This window comes from Mastomys coucha, chromosome X (assembly GCF_008632895.1).
Source record: "Mastomys coucha isolate ucsf_1 chromosome X, UCSF_Mcou_1, whole genome shotgun sequence".
Classification (NCBI taxonomy): Eukaryota; Metazoa; Chordata; class Mammalia; order Rodentia; family Muridae; genus Mastomys; species Mastomys coucha.
This window is the reverse complement of record NC_045030.1, coordinates 75,599,355-75,613,068: the sequence shown is the minus strand read 5'-3', so window position 1 is coordinate 75,613,068 and position 13,714 is coordinate 75,599,355. Positions and strand designations below refer to the sequence as shown.

At 47.2% G+C, this 13,714-nt stretch overlaps 1 protein-coding gene across 4 annotated transcripts in view; it reads left to right on the top strand.

Moving 5' to 3' along the window:
* Positions 1-8,502, top strand: part of L1cam (L1 cell adhesion molecule) — a 25,942-nt gene extending 17,440 nt beyond the window's left edge. For 2 of the 4 annotated variants that reach the window (XM_031364213.1, XM_031364198.1), the window contains 18 exons: positions 585-696; positions 806-972; positions 1,074-1,230; positions 1,434-1,558; positions 1,714-1,824; positions 2,048-2,245; positions 2,437-2,507; positions 2,684-2,906; positions 4,145-4,260; positions 4,462-4,663; positions 4,758-4,880; positions 4,960-5,133; positions 5,279-5,398; positions 5,507-5,668; positions 6,028-6,165; positions 6,482-6,554; positions 6,650-6,661; positions 7,038-8,502. In XM_031364213.1, the coding sequence (XP_031220073.1) occupies positions 585-696; positions 806-972; positions 1,074-1,230; positions 1,434-1,558; positions 1,714-1,824; positions 2,048-2,245; positions 2,437-2,507; positions 2,684-2,906; positions 4,145-4,260; positions 4,462-4,663; positions 4,758-4,880; positions 4,960-5,133; positions 5,279-5,398; positions 5,507-5,668; positions 6,028-6,165; positions 6,482-6,554; positions 6,650-6,661; positions 7,038-7,269 (2,516 nt within the window). In that variant the 3' untranslated portion in view covers positions 7,270-8,502. The remainder of the gene's footprint in view (positions 1-584; positions 697-805; positions 973-1,073; positions 1,231-1,433; positions 1,559-1,713; positions 1,825-2,047; positions 2,246-2,436; positions 2,508-2,683; positions 2,907-4,144; positions 4,261-4,461; positions 4,664-4,757; positions 4,881-4,959; positions 5,134-5,278; positions 5,399-5,506; positions 5,669-6,027; positions 6,166-6,481; positions 6,555-6,649; positions 6,662-7,037) is intronic. The other 2 variants (XM_031364223.1, XM_031364204.1) reach the window with 1 other exon arrangement.
* Positions 8,503-13,714: the final 5,212 nt, after the last annotated feature.

Sequence of the window (13,714 nt, the reverse complement as noted above, 5' to 3'; positions counted from 1 at the left end):
TGTTGTCCGTGAGTGCAGTGACCTTATCTCCTGCCTGCCTTCCTTTCTTTCTTCCTACTCACCTGCTTACTCTTGCCTCATAGCTCCGAGTCTGTCATTCCAGTCTACCAAAACTACTCAGCCAGCAGCTGGTTGGGGCATAGCTTCTTGGGGATGCCTTGCTTCTTTCTAAGGCCTTCACCCATTTTTCTTCCATTCTTACAATAGTTGGGAGTGGGAGTCATAGAATGGGCAGGGTCTTTCATCATGTCTGAGCAGGGATGTACCCTGGACAAGATGTAACCCAGGATAGTCTGATGACTTCTGTCACCGATACTCAGGGAGATTTGGGGCTGGGCTGGGAAGGCTTTGGGGAAGACACTAACTGCTCTTTGAGCCTTCAATACTTGGTAGATTCCTGGTGGCTGAAGTACATACAAAACTAAGGAGACCATTTAACTAAGGCTGAGAGGGACAGCCTAGAACGGGGAAACCAATAAACATGACTCCTAAGGTTCTGTGTATGCCATCTGGGGAGTTACTGGATTTTCCTATACTTGGGACATCTAGACCTACCCTGTCTCCTGAGATTATTCTTCCTCTAGAGCTGCCAGCCAGGATCCTAACAAAAGACAATCAGACATACATGGCAGTTGAGGGCAGTACTGCTTATTTGCTGTGCAAAGCCTTTGGAGCTCCTGTTCCCAGTGTCCAGTGGTGAGTGCCCATCCTATGGAGGCTTCTAAGCTATCTTCTCATCTAAAGATCCCAGGAGAGCAGGGAGTCCAAGCTGGTTAGTTCAAGCCAGGCCCTCTTTTTGCTCTAGGCTGGATGAAGAAGGAACCACAGTGCTTCAGGATGAACGATTTTTCCCTTATGCCAATGGAACGCTGGGCATCAGAGACCTCCAGGCCAATGACACTGGACGCTATTTTTGCCAGGCTGCCAATGACCAGAACAATGTGACCATTTTGGCTAACCTACAGGTTAAAGGTTAGATGATGAGCACACATGACCATCAGACTTCCTGAGAGGTAGGGTCAAAGTCTGTGGAGAACATCAAAATGACCTCCCCTCCATTTTGTTCCCCTCAGAAGCAACCCAGATCACACAGGGACCTCGGAGCGCAATTGAGAAAAAAGGTGCAAGGGTGACATTCACATGCCAGGCCTCCTTTGACCCCTCTTTGCAGGCCAGCATCACTTGGCGTGGAGATGGGAGAGACCTCCAGGATCGTGGGGACAGTGACAAGTGAGAGCCCCAAGCCCTAAATAGGGCCAGGTAGAAGGGAGCAGAGTGAGGAAAAACTGGGAGTCAGACATCCTAGCCTTGTCCTGGCAGAGGCACTCCTCCTTAGAGGAGGAAGTTCATGGTGGGTCAAGGGAAAGAGTCAGGAATGGCAGAAAGTGGTTCATCTGCCCCTAGCTAAGGGGCATGTATGCCCCTACCTCTAGGTATTTCATAGAAGATGGGCAACTGGTCATCCAGAGCCTGGACTACAGTGACCAGGGCAACTACAGTTGTGTGGCCAGCACTGAACTGGATGAAGTGGAGAGCAGGGCACAGCTCTTAGTGGTGGGTAAGTCCTAATATAGAGTTAGGTACAAAGAGTACCTATCTTCTGACCCACCATGCCCATGCTCCCTCCTATTGCTGGACATTCTGAGTTGGAGGTGGGGGGGCATGTGGATGGTTCTTGAGGAGGCTAAACAATCCACCTTCTGTGACCCTCAGGGAGCCCTGGGCCAGTGCCTCATCTGGAGCTCTCCAGCCGCCACCTACTGAAGCAGAGCCAGGTGCATTTGTCTTGGAGCCCTGCTGAAGACCACAACTCTCCCATTGAGAGTAAGAGACCTGAGTGTGGCATCCCCTGCACTACCCCCTCCAGCTGTCCCTCTTCCTCAGATCCTCCTCTCTCCCAGAGTCATAGCCACAGGATGGTCTGCCTCATTAAAGCACATACTTGTTTTCCAGGGGGCTTGTGTTCCTTTATAGCACCTCCCTATTGACCTCCCCATTGGGCTACACTATAAGCTGGTTACTCCACTGTGGATTTGCTTCTTGGCAGAGTATGACATCGAATTTGAGGACAAGGAAATGGCTCCTGAAAAATGGTTCAGTCTGGGCAAGGTGCCAGGAAATCAGACCTCTACTACCCTCAAGCTGTCCCCCTATGTCCATTATACCTTTCGGGTCACTGCCATTAACAAATATGGTCCTGGAGAACCCAGCCCTGTCTCTGAGACTGTGGTCACACCTGAGGCAGGTAAGCCAAGGCAGAACCCTCTCCCAGATCACCTGAAAGGGGTGGCAGTTACTGGGCCCCTGATTCCAGAGTTCTAGGGCAACAAAGAGGTCTTTGTTGTACTCTTGGGGCTGCTGGCTTCAGGAGCCAGAATGGGCCATTTGTTCCTTGTCCTTGCTGCAGCACTGATAGGTTGACACATTACTTTCCAGCCCCAGAGAAGAACCCTGTGGATGTGAGAGGGGAAGGGAATGAGACCAACAATATGGTCATCACATGGAAGGTGAGGGTCCCTACCCTGATCGACATTGTGGACACAAAGCCAGGACCCAGCTATTTGCTGTCTTTTGGCTATACTAAAGAGGAAGCCAATGCCTGGGATATATCTGGGCTGGGGGACAAGGCAAAGAAGATGGAAGCTCTTGACCAATGGTCTTCTTATCTCCTGGCATACTCCAGCCCCTTCGGTGGATGGATTGGAATGCCCCCCAGATTCAGTACCGTGTACAGTGGCGTCCACAGGGCAAGCAGGAGACCTGGAAGGAACAGACCGTGAGCGACCCCTTCCTGGTGGTGTCTAACACTTCCACATTTGTGCCTTATGAGATCAAAGTCCAGGCAGTGAACAACCAGGGCAAGGGCCCTGAGCCCCAGGTCACCATTGGCTATTCAGGGGAAGACTGTGAGTATTGGAGTGAGCCTGGCCCTCATCCCAGGGCTTGAGGGCTGGGGACTGGAATCCTCATGCATGTCATCCTATGCACATATGTATTTCACTCCATTTGCCATTGCCAGCCCTGACCCTTCAGTGATTCAGTGTACAATTCTTACAAGCAAGGACATGCTTTCCCATAGATACTGTGATGTTATGAAATTCTGCACAGCTCAAATTGCTGCACCTTTGTCATTAGAAGAAATAGCAGTTGAGTGAACCCTGCACTATGTTTGGGATCATTTCCTCTCTCTGGTCCAGGGAGTGTCTAGTATGGCCTGAGTATCCCTCATCAGAAAATCCCAACTCTGAGATGTTCCAGGAGCTGAAATATGGCACCCAAAGTGGGAAATTTCATACTTAACTTTTTGTGTTGGATCAGTGAAAACACAAGCTTGTTAAAAATAGTGTAGTATATAAAAGCCTGGGATGTAGCTCATTTGGTAGAGTGCTTGTCTGACATACACAAAGGCTAGATTGGATCCCCAACACCATATAAAGCAAGCATGGTGGTATATACTTGTAATCCCAACACACAGGAAGTGGTGGCAGAAGGACGGGAAGTTCAAGGCCATCCTCAGCTACATATTGACTTTGAGGTCAGCCTGAGTTCCAGGAGACTATCTCTAAATCATATATATATAATTAAAATTTATACATACACATGTGTATATATGTGTATGTATATATATGTGTGTGTATATATATATATATATATATACACACATATATATGTATATGTATAAAGTTAAGCATGACATTCCAGAAGCTGAATCAGAAATTAGAGGATGTCCTAGGATACACAGTAAGTTCTAGGATAGCCCAGATTACAGAGAGAAACCCTGTAGATTTAGGCTTGAACTTATCCTCAGAACATCTTATTATGTATATACAAATATTTCAAAATATAAAAGAATTCAACTCACTTCGGTCCAGCATGTCAGCTAAGAGCTAGTTACCAAGGCAAGTTTCCATGCCTCATGGGTTTCCTTGAGTCTGGAGCATCATCAAATGGTAATTTTGAGCACCCAGTCAAGATTTTTTTTTTGTGGTTTCTCTGTGTAAGTTACTACTTTCTTCCTGGATAGCCCCATTCCTCACTGAATAGCCCCTCAAGTGGCATGCAGCCCCCTTTCCTGTGAAAAGGAGTCTGACCTTCTGGCTCAGGTGAAGGCCTGTGTCTTCTCCAAATAACTGGATGTTTTCAGACCCCCAGGTGAGCCCTGAGCTTGAAGACACCACAATCTTCAACTCAAGCACTGTGCTGGTCAGGTGGAGGCCCGTGGACTTGGCCCAGGTTAAGGGCCACCTCAGGGGATACAATGTAAGGATTCAGGATATGGGGAGAACTAAAGAGGAATGTGATAGTATTGAGGGTGGGGACTCTGTTGTCTGTGAGCAGCTCTTCTGCAAGTTCTTGGGTTGGGGGAATGGGTCTATGACAAGGGTGGTGAAAAACATGTATTGGAGGTCCTGTTCCATCAATGACTTCTACCCTTATGAGGTTTGTTGGCCCTCTGGACAGGTAACATACTGGTGGAAGGACAGTCAGAGAAAAGACAGCAAGAAGCGTTTCCACAAAAGCCACATGGTGGTACCTGCCAACACCACCAGTGCCATCCTCAGTGGTTTGCGTCCGTACAGCTCTTATCATGTGGAGGTACAGGCCTTTAATGGGCGGGGCTTGGGGCCTGCAAGTGAACAACCCTTCAGCACTCCAGAGGGAGGTGAGTCTGCCTGCCACCCTACCCTATACCTGCACCTCTTGCTCCTTCTCCTTGGACTCAGGTGAGGACCTTCTACCCTTCTGTACTTCCACAGTGCCTGGCCACCCTGAGGCATTACACCTGGAGTGCCAGTCGGACACTAGCCTGCTACTGCACTGGCAGCCACCACTCAGCCACAATGGAGTGCTCACTGGCTACCTGCTCTCTTACCATCCCTGTGCGTGCCCTGTACCTGGTATGGAGGCTGGGAGACCTAGAAAAGGTAACTAAAGCCAGCCTCTTACTTCTTTCCACAGTGGATGGGGAAAGCAAAGAGCAGTTGTTCTTCAACCTTTCGGACCCAGAACTCCAGACTCATAATCTCACCAACCTCAATCCTGATCTACAGTACCGCTTCCAGCTTCAGGCCACCACCCAGCAGGGTCCTGGTGAGGCCATCGTGCGTGAAGGAGGCACCATGGCCCAGTTTGGTGAGCTGAAGCAAGGGTTTTGGTGGTGTTAGTCTTGATTGTTATCCTGTCCTTGACTAAGGGAGGAGTTTGACTGGGAGACTAAGCTCATGAGAGTGGGCCTTTGAAGAGCCTTGTGGTCCCTCTTTGCTCCTACATTCTCCAGGCAAGCCAGATTTTGGGAACATCTCAGCCACAGCAGGAGAAAACTACAGCGTGGTCTCATGGGTCCCTCGGGAGGGCCAGTGCAATTTCAGGTTCCATATCTTGTTCAAAGCCTTGCCAGGTAAGTGCAGAGATATCCTTGGGGGTAGAGATAAGGCTCTGTCCCTACCCCTAAGGTGTCCTCACTCCTCCTGCTGAGTCCCTCTGCCACCGTACCTCATCTGTACAGAAGGGAAAGTGAGCCCTGATCACCAGCCTCAACCTCAGTATGTCAGCTACAATCAGAGCTCCTACACACAATGGAACCTACAGCCTGACACCAAATATGAGATCCACCTGATGAAGGAGAAGGTCCTCCTGCGCCATCTGGCTGTGAAGACTAATGGCACTGGTGAGGCACCAGGGCCACCATCCTCTGCCAGGAAGGCTTGGGTGCCACTGCTGGATTTGTTGCATGCAGCCCATACCTAGCAGCCATGAACCACTCTTTTGCCTCCCAGAAATCCGGGTGTGCTTTGGCTAGTATACCATTTCCTACACCATCAACAAAGGGCTTTCTTCCCCCACTCCTTCTCATCTGCTGCTGTGGTACCCCCTGGCCCCAAAGGTCCCCTATAACTTCAAATGGGTCCTGAGCACCATGCTTTAACTTAGAGGCTGCTGCTCAGGCTTAGGAATGTAGCATGCCTGTTGGCAGCATAGCTCATCCCAGGCCCTGGGCTTTGTCTTCTTCCTGCTCTGTGCTTTCAGGCCCCGTGCGAGTTCCTACTACAGGTAGCTTTGCCTCCGAGGGCTGGTTCATCGCCTTTGTCAGCACTATCATTCTCTTGCTCCTCATCCTGCTCATCCTCTGCTTCATCAAACGCAGCAAGGGTGGCAAATACTCAGGTAACCTGGAAAATGTGCAGGCTTAGGTAAGACAGCTGAAAGTAAAGAAAAAACACCTTATCCCAAGAGCCCAAACTTGGGAGTTGCATGACAAGCATAGTCAAAGAGGTGGGGTGCAGGTCAGAGCCCAAAGATGGCTTCTTCCCAGGCTGGGGCCACAGGGGCCTACACCAGTAGCAGCTGGATCCACATGGGTGGGGTAGGTCACTCTGAAAGTTTCTAAGTGCTGTCAAGATAATGCTAGGGGCTCTTAGCATAAAGCAATCCAGAATCTGGGGGTGGGCAGGAGAAGCTGACTCCTCTGGTATGTCTGTAGTGAAGGACAAGGAGGACACTCAGGTAGATTCCGAGGCCCGGCCCATGAAAGACGAGACCTTCGGCGAGTACAGGTGAGCAAGGGCAGAAGTAGGGTTTGGCCCAGCTCTGCTTGACCTTTGCTTCTTACTCAACTCCTCTCTCTTTTCTGTGCTTCGGGTGACTTCAGGTCCCTGGAGAGGTAAGACATGACAGTGGGGATGTCCAGTTAGAGCTCAGGGACTGGGAAGGGAGGGACCCCCACTTTTCCTTTGGTGGTCCATCAATTACCCTTTTAGGTAACATTACTCAACTATCCTTCTGTTAAGACCCTAGTTATAGGCTGCCTGCCTATAATTCTTAACTCTTCTAGCCTTTAACTCCAAGAAAAGCTCTAGCAGTAGGTATAGGCCCTGTGGCATCATGCATACAGCCTGACCTAGAAGCATGTCAAGATGAGTCCCAAAACTTCCTGTATGGACAGGAAAATAAAAGAGGGCAAGAACCTACTAGGGTGACCTGCTAGAGTATCCTGCCAGGGCCTTGCAATACTCACACCCCACCTTCTCTCCATACAGTGACAATGAAGAAAAGGCCTTTGGCAGTAGCCAGCCATCTCTCAATGGAGACATCAAACCCCTAGGCAGTGATGACAGCCTGGCTGACTATGGGGGCAGTGTGGACGTCCAGTTCAATGAGGATGGCTCTTTCATCGGCCAGTACAGTGGCAAGAAAGAGAAGGAGGCAGCAGGAGGCAATGACAGCTCAGGGGCTACCTCTCCTATCAATCCTGCAGTAGCCCTAGAATAGCGAGGTCCAGCCATGTGAGGCAGGGCCAAGCTGGGCCCAGGGCCAGAGGTGCAGGAAAGCCAGGGGCCAAGACACCTGGCCAGTGCAATGCACCATGCCACTGGCCTGCTGACTTTGGGATCGAGGTCCTTCATTCTCTCCACAGTGCATGGAAGTCTTGACTGGAGCAGAGGAGAGGAACTGTGGCTTCGAGTCTCTTTCTTAACACCCGCTACCCTCTTTATTGCCAAAACCCAGCTGCACCCTTTCCTGGGCATACGCTGCTTTGCCCCAGCTTGGGGCAGTTCATTCCCATATCAGGGATCTTCAGGTGCTGCCTTGCCGACCTATTTAGACAGAGAGGCCACATTTTGGGGGAAAAGACAAAGGAGAGTCCTCTGAGCTGTCTCTGAGAAGCTTCCCTCACTTTCTGACTGGAAACAGGCATGGTGGGGTCTCCTCAGGACTAGGTTGGCACCTCTTCTTTCTCTCTGGCTAGCCTGACTGGAGACAAAACTCTGTCCTCACCATCTGCTCTCTTTTCTTTGCCATTTTTGATCCAATCAGGATGGGGACCTGAGCAAGCTGGCCACCTGTGTAGAAGAGGCCATCTGGAAAGCCCAGAGTTGTCCCCCCCACCCCCTTAGCAAGCTAGGTTCACACTCTCCTCCCATTGCTCTTCCACCTTTCAGGACACACACACACACACAAACACACTTACTCATATTGCCTTCAATACCCACCAGACAACATTGAAGTGGCTTCTCTCACTGTTGGAGATAGGCACACCTCTTCCTACTGGCACTGGCTAGGCTTCTCCCTGCTGTCACCATACCCCAGGACCCCTTAGCAGCCCTGCCTGCCCCTAGTTCTCATCCTCAGCCCCTTCCCCTGTTCCTCACATTGGGAATGTAAATACACCGTGACTTTGAAAGTTTGTGCCGTTGCCCTTTCCCCATATGCCACTAGCGTGTAGGCAGATGTCTGAGTCTCTAGGTGGTTTCTCCATTTTATAGCAGTTAGCTTTGATGACCCCACTCCACGAAAATAAAAGCAGACAAAAAAAAAAAAAAAAAAAAAAGCAAAGATTGGCTCTCCTAGCACTGCTGTGCTCCTGCCCAGCAGCTGTGGCTTCCCTGTATGCTTTTGCTTGGTCTATTGATGAGCCCTCTACAAAAAACAAACAAAAAAATTATATATATATATGTACATAATATCAGAATTATAACAGGCAAATAAAAATCTAGAAATGAAGGGATTCTTTCATCATTTTACTGATGAGCTCTTACTCCCCTATACATGTGGAAGCTCCATCCCTGGGCAGGTGATTCCCTGAGGTCTGTGATCAGCCCTGTCCCACAGTCCCAGCCTCACTTTCCTGCTTCTTCACACAGTTTGAGCATCCCACCCCACTACCAGGCCTTGTGATCTGCTCCCCTTGGATGTCATTATCACACTGTGGACCTTAGGGTTCCCTTTGCACTCATGGCCTTTCAATATCAAGCTTTAGCCCTCATTGTTAGTACCCTCCATTCCTAAAGGAGGTAAACACCGCCTAAAGGGGCAGAATATGCTGAGGACCCTGAAGTCTTGGAGCCCTCAGTCTGCAGCGGCTGCAGACTACTGGCCTGTACCTAGGAGCCTCTTTTTTACCAATAAGACACAGCAACTAAAGCCATATAGAAGTGTCCACTTGGCACTCGGGGTTCAGGTAAACCAGTATGCTGTACCTGATGTCATTCTACCCTTGGAGTGTCCAGTACTGAGGATTAGAACCTTGCTAGGCAAACAATACTCTGCCTGAGTTACCTCTCTAGCCCTCTTTTCACCTCCTAGACTGGCCCTAAGGTCACTCTGTAACCCAGACTGGCCTTGAACTTATGATTCTTCTATTTTGGCCTTCTAAGTAGCTAGGCCTATATGCAGGTCCCAAGCTGGCCATTATGCACTCCTCCCATCTCAGCCTTGAGAGTGCTGAAATTACAGATATCAGCTACTTCTTTACTAATGACAGAATCAGAGAAAAGCTTCGAAAGAAAAAAATGGCTGGGCAGTGGTGGTGTACACCTTTAATTTCAGTACTCGGGAAGCAGAGGCAGGTGGATCTCCGTGAGTTTGAGGCCAACCTGATCTACACAGTGAGTTCCAGGACAACCAGGGATACACAGTGAAACCCTGTCTCTAAAACAAAATGTTTTCCCTCTTGTTCTCACCACCAGCCCAGCCCCAGGCTCTTCCACTGAGGCATCCACTCCCCTCCATACCCTGTGATTCACTGCAGTCTTGCCTTTGCTTTTCTGTAGCTCTTGTTTTGTTATAACAGCCTCTACGGTCAAAAATCTCCAGTCCTCTGCGTCAAAAAACAAAACAAAACAAAACAAACAAACAAACAAAAAAAAACAACTCCAGTCCTAATGCTGTGTGCTTCCAAGCTCTTGGCCAGTTTTCTGTTCCTATTCACTGAGAACCCCTTCAGAGTCAGCTGTTTTCCTTAGTCTCACTATCTCTATTTGAAACATCAGCCTGCTATGTGCCATCCCTAATGTATTTACTGGCTCTGCCATAATAATAGTCTTTTGACTCAGGCACATGGCAGCTCAACTAACATTCTCCAACTTCTGTTCTTGCCAAAAAGGTGGGAAAGATGAAGTATGATGTGGGAGTATGGGAGCAGCCACTGGCTGCTTTGAGGAGCAAAACACAGATATGACAGGTCAGAGAGAGCTGCAGGGAGTGCCAAGTGGAAGTTACATGTTCAGGATAACAGACCTATACCTCTATTCAGAGAGCCTTCAGACCTGCCTGGGTTACCTCCCAGGCTATTTTTTTTTTTAAATGACACAATTACCCAGGGGGTGGCAGCAAAGGCTTTTAATCTCAGCACTTGGTGGACAGACATAGGCAGATCTTTGTGCGTTTGAGGCCAACTTGGTCTATAAAGGGAGTTCCAGGACAGCCAGGGCTGTTACAGAGAAACCCTGTCTCCAAAACCAAAATACCCAAACTAACCAAACAAACAAACAAAACCCTCCACAAAAGGCATACATTTTTTATATGCACATGTATGGAGGCCAGACTTCCTCAATCAGTGTCCATCTTAGTTATTTTTTTAATGTAAGTGTGTATGCACAAATTGAGGCTAGAGGAAGAGATCTGCTGTCCTACTCTGTCACTTTTCCATTATTCCTTTAAGACAGTGTCTCTCACTGAATTTAGACTGAAACCAGCAAGCACGGTGTTAAGGTTCTAAGGACTGAGTAGCCATGGTTGGATTTTATGTAGGTGCTGGAGATTTGGACTCAGCAAGTACTCTTACTCATTCAGTCATCACTCTCCATCTACCTTACTGTTTAAGACTACAGTCTCCCACTGAACCCACAAGCCCCAGGGATCCTCAACACAGACTACAATTGTCACAGTATCTATCTGGCCCTTACTTCATCTCCAAAACTTTCCCTATCTTCTTGCATCTCTCACAGTTGATTAGCCCTAATTAATATTAAGAATGAACTTATTTAGCCTGTCCCATTGAACACATTCTTGTTGATCTCTGAGATTAAAAATGTATGCCTGGGCTGGCGAGATGGCTCAGGGGGTTTCCGAAGATCCTGAGTTCAGATCCCAGCAACCACATGATGGCTCATAAACCATCTGTGATGAGATCTGACGCCCTCTTCTGGTACGTCTGAAGACAACTACAGTGTATTGTGCCGGAGAGAGCGGGCCGGATCAAGCAGAAGTTCTGAGTTCAATTCCCAGCAGCCACATGAAGGCTCATGGCCACCTGTACAGCTACAGTGTACTCATACACATAAAATAAATAAATAAGTCTTTAAAAAATAAATTAAAATTTATGCCTTTTGTGTGTGTGTGGGGTTGTTTGTTTGTTTGGTTAGTTTGGGTTTTTTGGTTTTTGGAGACAGGGTTTTTCTGTAACAGCCCTGGCTGTCCTGAAACTCACTCTATAGACCAAGTTGGCCTCAAATGCACAAAGATCTGCTTATGTCTGTTTCCCAAGTGCTGAGGTTTTTACCTGTGTATATTGATTCATATGACCATCATTTGATCATCAAACTATTGAACACTTGAAAACTTCTTGTGCTTTCCCCAGGCAACCCTCACTACATGACCTTGACCCCTTTTCTACCACCTCAGGCTGTAGGTGGATCTCACTGATGGTTGGCATATTCACCAGTGAAACTGTGCCTTTCATTCTTGTCATGTCTGTGAGACTCACACGTTACCCACTTGCAAGAAGATATCCTCTGTTGCCATTGGACCACAATTAGGGTCTGATCTCAACATACTCAAAGGAGGCAGGTGCATACTAAGGCCCAAAAGGAAATAGCTTAGACAACAAAACAGAAAAAGATTTTGTTGTTTTGTGAGACAAGGTATTACAATGTATCCCTGACTAACCTTGAACTTGACTTCCTTTCCTCAGCCTCCTAAGAGCTAGATTTATTAGTCAGGGTTCTGTAAAGGAACAGAACTCATAGAATTAATAAACACCAAAAGGGAATTTATTATACTGGCTTTAAAAATGTGTTCATGTAGTCCATCAATAGCTGTCTCACAACAGAAAGGCCAAGAACCTGCTAGTTGTTTAGTCCACAAGGATGAATATTTCTGCAGTCCCAATCTGGTGCGAGAGTCCCAGGTGGTTCCAAGAGATCTGTTGGCTTTTAGCTTTGTTGTGGTAGTTTGAATAGGAATGGTACCCATACACTCATGTATTTGAATGCTTGGCCTTTGGGAGTGACACTATTAGGAAGTGCAGCCTTGGGCTTGTGAGATGGCTCAGTGGGTAAGAGCACTGACTGCTCTTCTGAAGGTCCTGAGTTCAAATCCCAGCAACCACATGGTGGCTCACAACCATCTGTAGCAAGATCTAATGCCCTCTTCTGGACTGTCTGAAGACAGCTACAATGTACTCACATGTAACAAACAAATAAATCTTAAAAAAAAAAAAGGAAGTGCAGCCTCTTTGGATTAGGTATGACCTTGGAGAAGTGTATCACTGTGAGAGAGGGCTTTAAGGTCTCCTATGCTCAAGTCTGGCCAGTGTGGCACAGTCTCCTGCTACCTGTGGATCAAGATGTAGAACTCTCAGCTCCTTCTCCAGCACCATGCCTGCCTGCATACTTCCATGCTTCTCCCCAAGACAATAATGAACTAAACCTCTGAAACTGTAAGCCAGCTCTAAGGTAAATGTTTTCCTTTATCAAAGTTGCCATGGTCATGGTGTCTACAGCAATAGAAATCCTAACTAAACAGTTGGAATCTTAAAGAAGTTAAATTTAGTAACAGCCTCAGCAACAAGTCAGATAACTTGCCAGTGAGCATTAGGGCAAGCAAGCAAAAAGAAAAGTTTCCTTCTTCCACTTCTTCTATGTCCTTTTTGGATCAGATTCAGGGTAGGTGTTTCTACTTCAAATTAATCTGATTAAAAAAAAAATTTCTCACAGGAGTGCCCATCATCTTAGTTTTAGTTGTTTCCAAATGCAGTCAACTTGACACCAATATTAAGCATCATACTAGGATTACAGGTATGAGCTACCATAGCCAGCTAAGGAATTTGCTAATAAATATGGAGAACAATCTCAGGGAATAAATATGTACATGAATCCTAAGGATGCCATGCCAAAGAGGATGGAATATGACGTTGTGTTGCGTATACTTTATTGAGATGAGTGTTTGTACTACATTGTATATTTAATGAATTTTTTGGTTGTCAGTCTTGGAAAAATGGCTTTACCCACTCAGCCATCTCACCAGCCACTCCAGCCCTTTTCATTTGTTTTTGAGACAAAGACTCACTATGTAGCGCAGGCTTATTTGCAACTCAATATATAGCTCAATATGGCTTAAACTCACAGCAATATTCCTACCTCAGTTTCTCAAGTAGCAGGATTACAGACAGCATGATCCACTATTCTCAGTTGACATTCTTGGAGGAAATGCAGAGCCTAGCACCTTGAATTTGAAGCTTGCAGTTTCCACTTTCTATATGGCCAATGCAGGAAGTATTAGTATTATGATAAAGAATAAGCACAAATACTTTATTGTATTCTGTTTATTTTATTTTATTTTATTTTTATTTTGAGACTGGGTCTCATTACATAATCTTAACTGGCCTGGAACTCACTACATAGACCAGGCTAGCCTGAAACTCACAGAGATCCATCATCCTCTGCCTCTCCAAAGCTAGGACTAAAAATATGCTCCACAACACTCAAGAGCACAAAGCACTTGAGAAGCCTCAAATGAGGTGGATATAAACTATATCAAAGGAGGCACATCCCTTGGAAACTTAGCAGCCTTGAAGTTCAGCACAGTCTCTAGAAGTTCTGTGCTCTGAATGGAAGCAAGAAAGACTATCCAAGGTAAAGACACTGTACCTTGTACTGCCTATTTCTGAAGACAATGTTTGGTGAACTTTTTGGAAACTGGAATATATACAAGG